The sequence below is a fragment of the Hippoglossus hippoglossus genome, chromosome 23, assembly GCF_009819705.1.
Source record: "Hippoglossus hippoglossus isolate fHipHip1 chromosome 23, fHipHip1.pri, whole genome shotgun sequence".
NCBI lineage: Eukaryota > Metazoa > Chordata > Actinopteri > Pleuronectiformes > Pleuronectidae > Hippoglossus > Hippoglossus hippoglossus.
This window is the reverse complement of record NC_047173.1, coordinates 16,666,465-16,679,318: the sequence shown is the minus strand read 5'-3', so window position 1 is coordinate 16,679,318 and position 12,854 is coordinate 16,666,465. Positions and strand designations below refer to the sequence as shown.

General features: G+C 44.8%; 1 protein-coding gene across 6 annotated transcripts in view; it reads left to right on the top strand.

The window, feature by feature from the left end:
- Positions 1–2,556: 2,556 nt before the first annotated feature.
- dgki (diacylglycerol kinase, iota) overlaps positions 2,557–12,854 on the top strand; it is a 45,032-nt gene continuing 34,734 nt past the window's right edge. For 2 of the 6 annotated variants that reach the window (XM_034578755.1, XM_034578754.1), the window contains exon 1: positions 2,564–3,007. In XM_034578755.1, the coding sequence (XP_034434646.1) occupies positions 2,790–3,007 (218 nt within the window). In that variant the 5' untranslated portion in view covers positions 2,564–2,789. Of the gene's footprint in view, positions 3,008–12,854 lie in introns of all 6 variants that reach the window. The other 4 variants (XM_034578759.1, XM_034578758.1, XM_034578756.1 and 1 more) reach the window with 3 other exon arrangements.

Below are 12,854 nucleotides of genomic sequence, written 5' to 3'. Positions count from 1 at the left end.
TCCGAAAATAGCTCGGCTGCAGCGCCTCATGACGAGGAGCGAGAATTACTCTGACAGTCGCCGAGACAATACACAGGCCCACAGCTTCACAACACAGCCGTGTCTTAGTGACACTGCAAACAGGAAGTGACACACCGCACCAGGAGCCACATGAATAACAGACAACTATTCATTTTACACACATTTACTTTTATTGATCAAGTGGTTTTGTTTGTTGGTTAAGTGACCTGATCGTTGACACAAAGATGGACGACGTGACGGCTTCCAAAAGTGAAGAAGAAGAAGAAGAAGAAGAAGCAGCTGCAGTCTTCACCTCCAACGTTATAATGCTTGAACCACGAGGACGTTCATTTGGTGAAATTGAAGTAGTGTGGAGTACTGTAGTACTACAGTACTGTGGAGTACTGTAGTACTACGCCTGAAGGTGCTGATGCTGCTAGTGATACCATCATGATGTTACCATGGCAACCAGATGAAGCTCTAAATTCATTTCCTCCATTCAAACAGTTCTTATCACACTGATGTTTGTTCACGTGTTCATGTTTCTGATCAGTTTGGTTTTCATTTATTTGATGACGGGTAGAGACGTCATGATTGACAGCTGAGACAGACTGGTAACATCCGTATATTTTGGCCTCAGTTCTGGATCGTGGGAGGAAGTGGAAACACGTCGTCCATCTTTTTTTACTTGCTGTGTGATTGGTTGGAACACCAGGCCAATCAGGTTTGACTTTTTCTTTGTTTTGTTGTATTTTATTCGTTTGTCCTGACGAACTAAAACAAACAAATCCATAATATTTTCGTTATATCTTAAAATGTAATGTTTCCTGGCCTTTTGTACGAATGTATCTGTCCACTCACCAAAACGTTCATCTCAAAGATAAACACGTGCAACCAAACCGAAGCCTCGACATTATCAGCCAGAATCTGTGAGTTAAAGTCGGCTCAGTGTGTTTTCATGGGTTTATTTATGGTCGGTGACGACAGGGACGGCAGACAGATGCTCCTCTGTGGAGAAACGGAGCAGGGAGGTCAAACGGTTCACTCCAGGTCACCGATGACTTCACGAGGCCGATGGTCGGACGCAGCCGAGTGGAACCGATCAGGAGGACAGATGTGGCCAGATGTGTGACATGCAGGAGAGAACCACTGCAAATTACACAAAGACATAAATTAAAGGCCATTACCATCATGACACGTGACACACACACACACACAGTCCATATGCTGTGTGTGTGTGTGTGTGTGTGTGTGTGTGTGTGTGAGTGATTAGTGAGAATGAGAGGCTGACAGCGTGCGTGAGCTCGTGCATGTACTCTCACCCTCTGCCCTACTTTCAGACTGATGATGCTGCAGAAAAGAGGGGAGGGAGTATCCCACAATGCCCTGCTGCTCGCTCCCTGGGCCGGATGAGGGATGAGGGATAGATGGATGGAGAGATAGATGGATGGAGAGATAGATGGATGGAGAGATAGATGGATGGATGGATGGATGGATGGATGATGGATGATGGATGATGGATGGATGGATAGATAGATAGATAGATTGATAGATAGAGGTAAAGATGGATAGACAGATAGAGAAAGAGAGAGATGTTTGTTGTCACCGCAGCTCGTTCTTTCAGTTTCTGTGTCATGTCACAGAGATTCAAAGATTTTACTTCCGGTCACACTTTTAAAAATAAAAGCCTTTAAAACCAGTGTTTTGTTTGTTTATACATGAAAACGTTAAATTACTTATGTATGGGATCAAATCCTGCTTTACAACTTTAATGTGAATTAACTTGATGTTGAATGATATATTGATAAAATACTTTTTTTCTTTTATTTTCTGCAGTGGTATAAATACAAAGGGAACTAAAGAAAAGGTTAAAACAAATCAGGTTTATTATTTTTGTATTGCTATATGTACAGGTAACAGATTTTATGTCATTGAAATGATTAATTCAACTATTTCTACCAGTAGATATGACTACTACTCCTACTACTACTACTACTCCTGATAATTATAACAACAATACTACTACTACTACGATTACTACTACTATTACTAATATTTATTTGTATGAAATATATATAAAATAAAATGATACATTTCATATTATAATATACTGTATAATATCATTATACTTTACACGGGTTAAAAAAGGAGAGAAAGCAAATAAACGCAGATAAATAAAAATATAAAATACATACGAATACGTAAAATGAAAACACGAATACACGTTCAAATGTGAAATATGTAATACATAATTCCACCTAAAATATTTAAATACACACGATGTTCATGTTCTGCTGAGCTGAACTACTCTACACATTGTATTTTACACTGTATACATTATTTCTATTCCATTTATATTTAGTACATGTTTACTTATTAATACTTTACTGATTTGACTCATAAAGGATTCTCTTATTTTAATAAAAGGGGGGGAGATTTTTAAAGGGAACGTGCAGCCTTTATTTTGAAGTTCCCCGCCGCTAACTTCCTGGCTAGCCCCGCTAGCTTGACGCGGCTCGTGAGTTCCGCTCGGTGCGTTGTCCCGGCGGCCGCGCGCGCTGCCGTACCTGTCTGCGGTATAAAAGCGCGCTCACGAACCTCATCGGTCAAACCCGGAGCGACGCCGCCGTGTCACCCGCCCCCCCCCCTCCCTCCGTCACCCGCACACATCCCCCCCGGTATCCGTGCCCCCCCCCGGTCCCCCCGGTTCCCCCCTCACCCCCCCCAGGCCGACAGCGTGTGAGGAGGGGGGGGGGTCCAGCTCCGCGGAGTAGGAGGACCGGACCGGCATGGACCCCCAGGCGAAGGACCGCACCGGCCCGGCGGGCGGCTTCAGCGGGCGCGTGGCCTCCCTGGGAGCGGACGGGGGAGACTCGGAGTCCGGAGCCGGCTCGGAGGACGCGGGCTGCGGCAGCGACACGTTCAGCGGCAGCCTGCCCGACATGGAGCAGGAGACGCTGGAGGAGAAGCTCCGCGGGCTGGCGTTCAGGAAGCAGACCTCGTACCGGTGAGTGGAGCGGCGCGGCGGGGGGGGGGGAGGATGCTGGGACGGGACACTGTCCGGAGCGGGACGCGAGGACACGGTCCAGGGCGAGGAATCAAGCTAGCGACAGATTAGAGACACAGCGAGGGATCGTTTATATATTATATATCTATATCTCTATATCTATATCTCTATATCTATATCTATATATCTGTTATACACCTGTTATTGTAGTGTTAGCTGTGGCTAGCTACACACACATACACACGCACACGCACGCACACATAGTGACATGCAAAATTGTTTTGATCCATCACTGACATGGGGTGAAATGCTATTGTTCAGTGTGTGTGTGTGTGTGTGCATTTATCTGTGGTGTTGTGTTGGGGGAGGGTGTAGGGGGGGAGGACAGTATTGATTTTTTGAGCAGTGTGTGTTTATGTGTGTGTGTGTGTGTGTGGTTGTGTGTGTCTGTGTGTGTGTGTGTGTGTGTGCCAGCAGCAGCTTGACACCCTGGTGTGACTGGCAGCTGCTGTTGATAGTGAAATCTGGCTGGAGACCAAACACACACACACACACACACTCTCTCTCTCTCTCTCTCTCACACACACACACAGACACACACAGACAGCAGTTTTGTCGGTCAGGAATGCGTGGCATCCGTCCGTCCACAGAAGCCATCTGCGTGTGGAGGTCAAATCAATCCTTTTAACTTGTTTGTGTGTCGTCGACTCACCCGTGTGTGATGTGGAGAAACTGTGGCAAAGCGGGGCGACAGTTTAAGTTCCTCAAAAACCTCCCGAATACGAGCGTGTAGCATCTGAGCGGACGAGCGAATGTTTACCCACAACGACAAGGTCACATGTCCGCCTGTCGCTCTTTACGGTCACATTTGTTTTCGTGCATTTAACTGATTCTCTCCTTTACGAATCAAAGCTCAACTCGGCTCGTTACGTTCGGCGAGAGAAGAGGAAATGAACGACACAATCAGATTCAATGTGCATCATGTAAACACATTAAAACACAAAAAGCACTGGCTCAGTTTGGTAAAGGAAATCCATCTGATTTGAGGGTTTGGTGCAGTTTAATCCTGTTAGACTCCATTAGACGGATCCTCTTTGATTATCTCTCCTCTTCAACATCCGCCCGTACCGTAAGACGAGGCCATTACCCAGCAGCCGAGCGTCACCGCCGCTGCTTCCCTGTTATTGCATTATCATTTACAGGCCGTCTTCCTCTGGGTGTTTTCCCTGGGAGAACCGTCTTTGGTTACGTGAGGTTTCCAGGAGGTTGTGCATCACAGGGGCGGGGGTGTGTGTGTGTGTGTGGGGGGGGCCCTGCCTCGGTGGAAAACGCTGCAGTCAACTGGTGACTGATTTGGTTCGTCATGCATATCAGAATCCTTATCGCTGCTTATTCAATCAGGAGTAAAGGCTGACGGATGCGTGATTTAATCAGTGAGTCAGTCAGGATGTTGAGCGATGCTCTGATGTGGGAGCAAATCTTTGTGTTTGACGTGGGGGGGGGGGGCGCCCTGCTGCTGAAGTCTGGATTATCTGGAGGGGCTGCATGTGAGAATACAGCAGGAAACTGTCAAACTTCTCAGATGACGTTTCTCACGCGGAAAAACCCCCCCCAAATGAGTGCAAATATCTCAAGATGAGAAAGAGGAACCATGTACATAGAGAGCGGCGGCAAAGATAGAAACAACGAGATTCGAGAGGGTTTGTTGATAAAGTCCGACGCTGGTGACGGATGTGAACACAACCTGCCTCCTGCTGCTCTACAGGCTCCACCCCTTCCATCAAGACGACCATAGGACAAGAGGAAGACATTTTTGTGGAGACTTTTCAAGTTAGTTATTCAAGTCGTCCTTATGGGGGACATTATCACAACCTCCTCCACCGTTGCCATGTTAGTAGATACATTGCTTAACAACCGCGAGGACGAGTGAAGCATGTGGGCAGCGACGATTTACATCGATTCCATCTCTTTGTACGCACGAGCAGCACGGATGAGCCGTAACTCTTCTTTACCACACACACGACAGTTGCAGGGACACTCAGGGAGGGGGGGGGGGGTGGTTAACACATGTCATGTCTTGACCTTTGACCTTATCTGGTGAAGCTACGGATAATCTGTTAATGTTTCTCCTCATGGAACCGGCCATGTGAAAGAAAACGGCCTCAGCTCGGTTCAGGAGCGACGGTTTGCGAGGAGCTGGTTTGCATAGCTTTGAAGTGGCCAACGCCAAGAAGTGAATTACCATATGTGGCGATATGAAAGAGCTGAGAAATGATGCTGGTGGACATCAAAGGCAGCGTGTGTGTGTCTGTCTGTGTGTGTGTGTGTGTGTCTGTGTGCCAGCATTAAGGCACATGTAACTTATCTGCCAGACATTCGTCACACTTTGTCTTTCTGTGTGTGTGAGTGAGTGAGTGTGTGTTCCCAGAATAATGTCCCTCCTTTTATCTATTCTTAGACGTTGTGCTCGTCTGTCCGTGTGACAGAGTGTGTGAGTGTGAGTGTGTGAGTGTGTGTGTGTGTGTGTGTGTGAGTGTGTGTATCATGACAACCAGTTAGTCATGATGACAGTTAGTTTGTAAGACGTTACTTCAGTGAGCTGCTCAGTCAAGCAGCTGGACGCTGTCGCAGTCATGTTCTTACTATGAACCTCCAAACTACCACAAACCCATAAAACACAGACAAACAGTTTCATCCCCCAAAACACAAAAGTCCACATGTAACCACGACCGTGTGAGCAGTCCTGCTGCAGGATCTTTTTTACTGATGCCACATTTTACTGAGATTAACTTGCAAAATATTCAATTCACCTTAGAGCTGCAGTATGGCTTGAATTAGTAAGATGATGCAATGTTGTGGTATTTATTCATCATGTGTACTTTTCTGTGTGTGGTGTCTTGGGCTATTGTGGGCAAGGAATGCAGTTTTATCTCATTTATTTTGTTTCTTTGTGTAAAATTAAAAACAGAGAAGAATGGCATGAGGCCGCCTGTTAAACGACCAAAAAACCCCTAAAAAGTCTATTTAAAAAAGTCTATTTAAAAAAGTGTATTTAAACGACTTGGCTTCATATAAATGATGTAAAAACTGAGCCATGTTGTTGTAAATATGTTCATTTCACTTCATACGTGTTTCCTGCGTGGAGTTTCCCGTCCAGCTCTCGGCTCTGTGGAACCTGGATCCACTTAAAGGCTCAGAGAGCTTTTGTTTTCTGTTGTCAAACACCGTCCCTGGCTTCTCTCCTTACACCACACATATGACACGTCTGCCAAGTTACAACCTTGGACCGCGCAGAATCGCACACGACGTGAAAAGCGTTAATAACGGCGACTGAGCCGTTGCTACGGTCTCCGTCTGGGAATCCAACCAACTGCCCCCTGACCATCGACTCGCTGGTACAAATGCCAACATGAGCTGTTCGCCCACGAGGGGAAACACAAAGAAACAAATGCTTAGTTTCATCACCCAGCTTATCATGTGGTGAGCTTTCAGCGTCGCCTCCGTGGGAAACGGCGCGGGAATAAAGTGCCACAGGACAGGATGTCGTAACATTATCCCTCCACTATTTACAGCCCACTCCGCAAACAGCAGATCACAATAAGTGCTCGTCATGCCACGGTCCCGTCTGCTTTTTGGCATTCGTCCCTTTGCGGAGACGGTATACAGTAGAGGAGTGCGACTGGAGCGGCGCATCGAGAACAAGACGAGAGGCGAAACATGAAAAGATTTAAATGTATGTCATGTTTCTACCGCTGTGCACCACCTGCAGGGGTAAACAGCGATCAAAGGCCTTTCATCATCTGACGCTGCCAGAATATAAAACCCGCTATTCAGCCTTCAATTAGGACAAAATACAAAGAGGGGGAACACAGGGAGGGATACAAAAAAAAGAGATGGAGAGATGGAGAGAGAGAGAGGAAGAGAAGTGAAAAAGGGGCAGTTTCATTCTGAGCCAGAGTCAAAGGGTTGACACAACTCGACAAACATGCAAAAGAGAAGCTGATGAAGAATGATGACAGCGACAGATCGGCGCTGACACATTTTGAAACCTGAAAACATTTCCCATTGTTTCCATCTGATCTGTTAGTTTTGGTTTCACATTGTGATTTAGGGACTAAAGAATTGTTTCTGACATACGCACGTCCTGTCGTCATCACCTACGTGGGCGGAGTCTACCTATACTTCACACTGATTGGTTAGTAGACGAGCATTTGTCTGACGTTGGTTTGTTGTCAGTTGGGGGGGGGGTAGTCGTCCTTCTGTTTGAAGGGAGAAAATGTTCATTTGGTTGCCATGGTGATATTATTATGGTATTACGAAACAGCATCAAACTTGGTTACTTGTCCTACAAAGTGCTATACAAATAAAGTTATTGTTATTATCGCCACCTTCAGGCGCAGTACTCCACAGTACTACAGTACTCCACAGTACTCCACAGTACTACAGTACTCCACTATATGAACGTCCTCTGGGTTCAAACATTATATCGTCGGAGGTGAAGACTGCAGCTGCTTCCTCGTCTTTTTCATCTTCTATTGTTAAATGCTGTCTCTACTTCCTGTGATTGGTCCAAACGTCTGTCCTATGTCCTGAAGTGTTTTCACTCTGCAAACAAACAGAACCACGGTTCAGTTTGATCCAGACCCAGACCTCCTCTTCTGGTCCGACTAGATTCTGGTCCATAGGTCTGGGCCAAGGTCCGAGGAACCTTTCACACCTGGTATGTTGGTTCAGACTCAACTGAAAAGTCTGAAGTGTCCGAACCAAACAAGGTGTGAACGCGCCCTGAGACCGTTACTGAATTACTCGATTAGAGAAGTGAGACGTGAGGGGGAGCCACAGAGGTTTTCTGTCTCTAAAAATAAAACGAGCCTGATAACTTGTGAAACTTCCTGGAGTTTCTTCAGGCACAAGAACAGGGCATTTAAGGTCCCTGTCTTATTTTTAACTCGTTTGATGAGAAGCTCACAAACGCCACAAGAAGAAAGGAAACAGGTCTCAAGTCTCTTCCCTCTCGTCAAATGCATTTATTGTGTCTCTCTAAAAAGGCAGCATCATTAACATGTGTCTTTCAATGCAAATGAACGTGTACAATAACCGGTTTGAACGTGCCTCCTGTATCAGATTTCATAGAGTACTTCTACCTCAAGGCTTTTTAAAGTCATTCATGGATTTTTAGCCTCGTGATCCAGCTCTGCTGTTGTTTTATATAAACAATGTACACGGGTCACCAGCAGCTGGAAACTACCTAAAGGAAATAGACGTTTCACATTTAGAAACCTCTGTAATGTCACGCTGCTTACAGGGATTGTGTAACCAACCAATACATCACGGTGCAGCACAATAGCGTCGGCTTCCCCCAGGGAAATTAGATTTAAAAGGCCAAAACAGAAGACGTGCTCATTACACACAACGGGGGACAAAGCACTCAACATATTTACTCGTTCAAAATAGTCACAGTGGAGTTTGTGAGGACAGAAGTCACCACAGAGAGGACTTTTTCATTTCCTTCTTGTTCAGACAGTGGTGCAGTACAATCAGCGAACAAACAGTCACATCTGATAAACCAATGGTTGGGATTCAAATAAGTCGCTTTACATATTTACATATGATTACCAGGAAAGAGTACCAGGAAAGAGTACCAGGAAACGTGGTGGAAGGATGCGGTTTGGGTCAGGAAACTTTAAAAACTATGATTTAATCTAGTAGTGTGGGTGTGTTTTAGATCATAAAAACACTAAACAGAAGCATAACTGTGAAGATTCTCCTTATGTTCGTGTTGCAACCTGATTTTGAAATAGTCCAGCTTTAGGAATCATTGCCAAAAATGTTATTTTTTTAATATAAATACATGTTTATACTTGTATACTTATACTTGGCTTATATATCAGTATCAGCAATTTTTGTACTCCCCAATATAGGTGTTGGCATCGGCTCCCCAAAATCCATATCTGTCTGGCTCTACTTCCTGCTCCCCTTTATTCCCCCCCCCACAGTTTAAGTGAATCTAACAGATACAATCAATAAGGATTGAGAGCTCTCAGCCGAATACACTTGTACATCTATAGTATACGGAAAGCTGCTGCTTTATGTTTTATACAACCAGAGCAGGAGCTGGTTATCGTTGCACCGACTGTGTTAAATTCGGTGGAACGAGTCTGGGCAGCTTAAAGACTCTCATGAATTTTTAAGCGGACGATGAGAGCACCAATTGTTGATGAAATACAGGCTCTCTGACACAATTCTCCTCCTCTCCGCTCGCCGTCGCAGCGGATGAACAGAGAAACATGCATATTTATGATCACTTGTTTCCTGTTGAGGACGAGGAGGAGGACAGAGCGAGCGCGATGTGAGTATGGATGATTCAAAAGACACAACAGGTCAACAGATGCCAGTTTTTGAGAGATTAAACCCATGTATATTTTTTTCTGCAGATTCCCAATTTAGCCACAGTCCTGTAAATGTCTCCACAATCTCTGTGTTGGCTCCTATAATGAATTACAGTTATTTTATAGGAGAAGTTATTGGCTCTTCACGTGTTCCTACACCTCCTAATAACTACATTGTAGTGTGTTATTAACTTAAGTAAATATTTTTTATAGTGCTAAATGCTGGTCCATTTAAAAACACAAGTGTTGGATGGAGTCAGTGCGTATTTACGTTGAAGACAAGGTCAAGCTGAGGTCAAACTGAATTTAAGCAGTTTGTAATAGACGCACATGCTGTGACACAGTGAGGGGATTTACTGTCTGTGTTCATCACGATGATTTGTTGTGTATCTCTGCCCACATTTATATTATATACACACACACACACACACACAGACACACACAGACACACACATATTAAAGACAGCCCGAGGCTACCTTGGTTCCCGTTGGCTGGTGGTGCGTTTATTTACACTTAAGCACATCAGTCATTTTCTGAGAAGAGGAATGGGGATGTCTCTTTTTAGAACAGTGGTATTTCAGACTTCCTCCGCTCTTTGCCTTCCTGGCCTTTTCAGGAGTGTTTTGAGAGTGTGAGCGAGTGTGTGTGTGTGTGTGTGTGTGTGTCGGGGGGTTATTTTGCCCATAATGCTGTGTGCTGAGGCATTAAGGGGGATTGGCTGACAGGAGCTGCTCCTTATTAGTCGTCTGGCTGGCTGTAAGAGGCTTTTCCCGCTTGGAAATGGAACTGAAAAAAGAGGGCGAAATGCAAAAACAAGAGAGAAAAGAGAAGTGGCTCTCGATTGTGCAAAAGAGGAACCTTGTTGGAGAGAAACCATGACTTCCTTCTCTATTAGGCACTTGTTGTGAAAGGAGGTTTCTGCAAGACACTGGTCTATGTGGCCACTTGTGACCTTTTCCTGTGTTTTGTGAGAATTTCACAAAGATCTCGCTTTGCTAAGCCGAACCTCTCACTTTGATCAATTTCTAAACTGACTCGAGCTCTGAACTCCAGTTAAACTCCTGAAATTATCTGGAGGGTCTGCATGTGAGAACATTAATGTCTGAGTCAGACGCTCTGGACATTCTCTGGAGTTTTTCTCGCCCGCCCCCCCTTGTAAAATCTCCGTGGAATGCCCGAGTGAGTCCATGTGAGAAAACAGCAGGATATTGTGCGGAGAATTCCCCGTGAGCGAGTGGACGTGTTGATGAGGTTTCTAACACGTGACGGACGTGAAACTGGAAGAACACAAATATCTCAGGATGAAGAAGAGGAGCCGTACACGTAGAAGACGAAGATGTAAACTTTGAAAGACGAGGAGATTCCAGAGCTTTTGGTGATGAGGGCCGACGCCGGTGTGGATGAGCTGTAAACAACAACACTGATCTTTCCACAGCAGCATTTACACGTCATGTCCGGCCTCCTGCTTCTTAATATGTGTACGTAAAATGTCCAGACCCAATTTTCTGGACATTTTCCGGAGCCTGCAAACGGCTTCATTGTCTTTCACCAACCTGAAGAGGAAACTGTTGTTCTGAGCTCCAGAAAAAGATCTGACAGTTCAGTGTAATCGTCCTGGCAGCCGCTCCCCGACCACATCAATACCGACGTCATCGAATCGCACTGAATTTGCTCTAATGGAACCAAAGCCTGTTGTGGTTTCGACCACAGGGGAGAGGAGAGCCGTCCCTGACCACTCTACCCTGAACACATGATCGTCTCTACTGTTTACATACCTCAGACGCACAGGCCTGGAAGAAGCTGTAAATTTAGTGAAGTTACAACACAGAGCAGGGTCTAAGTTTCCATCTGCAAAAAGAATTATGTAACATTCACTACAGTCAACTCAACTGTAGAAAGAGAAGCAGGAAAACGACTTCAGGTACTTTATTGTTGTGTATTAGTATGAAGTGATTTCTGCTACAACAAATTCTGATGAAAGTACGATGGGAAAAGAACATCGCTCGATGCAGAATGATATTGATGCTGGTCATCAATGATCAGCAGGTAATAACTGATGTGTTTATATAATTAGAACCATAATATATTATTCAATTATATCCCGAGTAACCCGAAAATAACATGTAGTGCTGCAGGCGTGAAACGTTCTGAGGGAGAGATGTGTTAAGTTAATTAATAAGAAATAATTAGACCTCCCCCCTGAGGTGGTACTCGAAGACTGTGGCAGGTCTGATTCTGGATCTATTTATATTTACAGCGTTGACGATAGTAAAGTAAGTGACACAGAAAAAGAGAAGCTGATTCGTGACCTTAAAGGAAACGCTCACCTCTAAACGACTCCTGGTTCTGCGGAGAGATCAGCAGCGCCTCCTCCCAACAAGCCCATCTGTTGAGATCGAGCCGATAATGAACCTGTGGAGGCGACTGCTGAGGTGACACTGACTCCATCACCGCTGCTGCTCCTGCTCCTGCTCCTTCTCCTGCTCCTGCTCCTGCTCCTGCTCCTGCTCCTGCTCCTGCTCCCGCTCCCGCTCCTGCTCCTGCTCCGTCTTGCTCCTGTATCAGAATATAATGATCATATTGATAATACGAGTCTGGAACTAGGTGTTGGATGCATATGTTCACACTGCTGTAATTCTACAGTTTTTACTGATCTGGCTTTGAATAGATAAAAAACTGCAATATGAGGATCAACTTATACAACATTTAATTGTTTTAGATTTGTTTTTTTTCAAGGAGTGAGCGTGACATTTATTTTTATTTCAGTATCTAAGCAGCAGCAGCAGAAAAGGAAACTTTCATCCTCCGCAGCCTCCGTGATTTTAATGACTTATCTACCTCTGATCCTGTGATTTGTTCTCTTCAGACTTTCTTATTCTCGCCTGTTGTATTCAGCAGATAAGAGTCCGACCAAGTTGCACTTTGATTTGTTCTCATGAATTTATCGTCTGGTGTGATCATCTTTTAAAAGTAGTTTCACGGATGGGACAGATGTGCGGCTCCACCAGCTTCTCCATCAGTTTTCACAGGAGGGATTTAGGTTTTATTCTCTTGAGTGTAAATTCCAAAATCTTCTATTCTTTTCTTTAGGTAAATGTGAACATCAGGTCTTCAGCTAATAGATATTTTCATCATCGATTAAACTTGAAACATCAAATTATCAGATTCAAGAGACTGAAACCAGAGAACCATTTACATTTTTGGACTATTTATAGATTTCTCTTAATCTTCACAAACACTAATACACCACCATTATCATACTGTAAACATGGATTAACTCCGGCCTTTCTGCGTTGTCCCCCGTGAGTGTGTGTGTGTGTGTGTGTGTGTGTGTGTGTGTGTGTGTGTGTGTGTGTGTGTGTGTGTGTGTGTGTGTGTGTGCGCACGTGTGCACGCGCCGGTAGGATTATTGAGCACTGATCATCTTCCAGCACTCTGACAGATGAACGTCCACTCA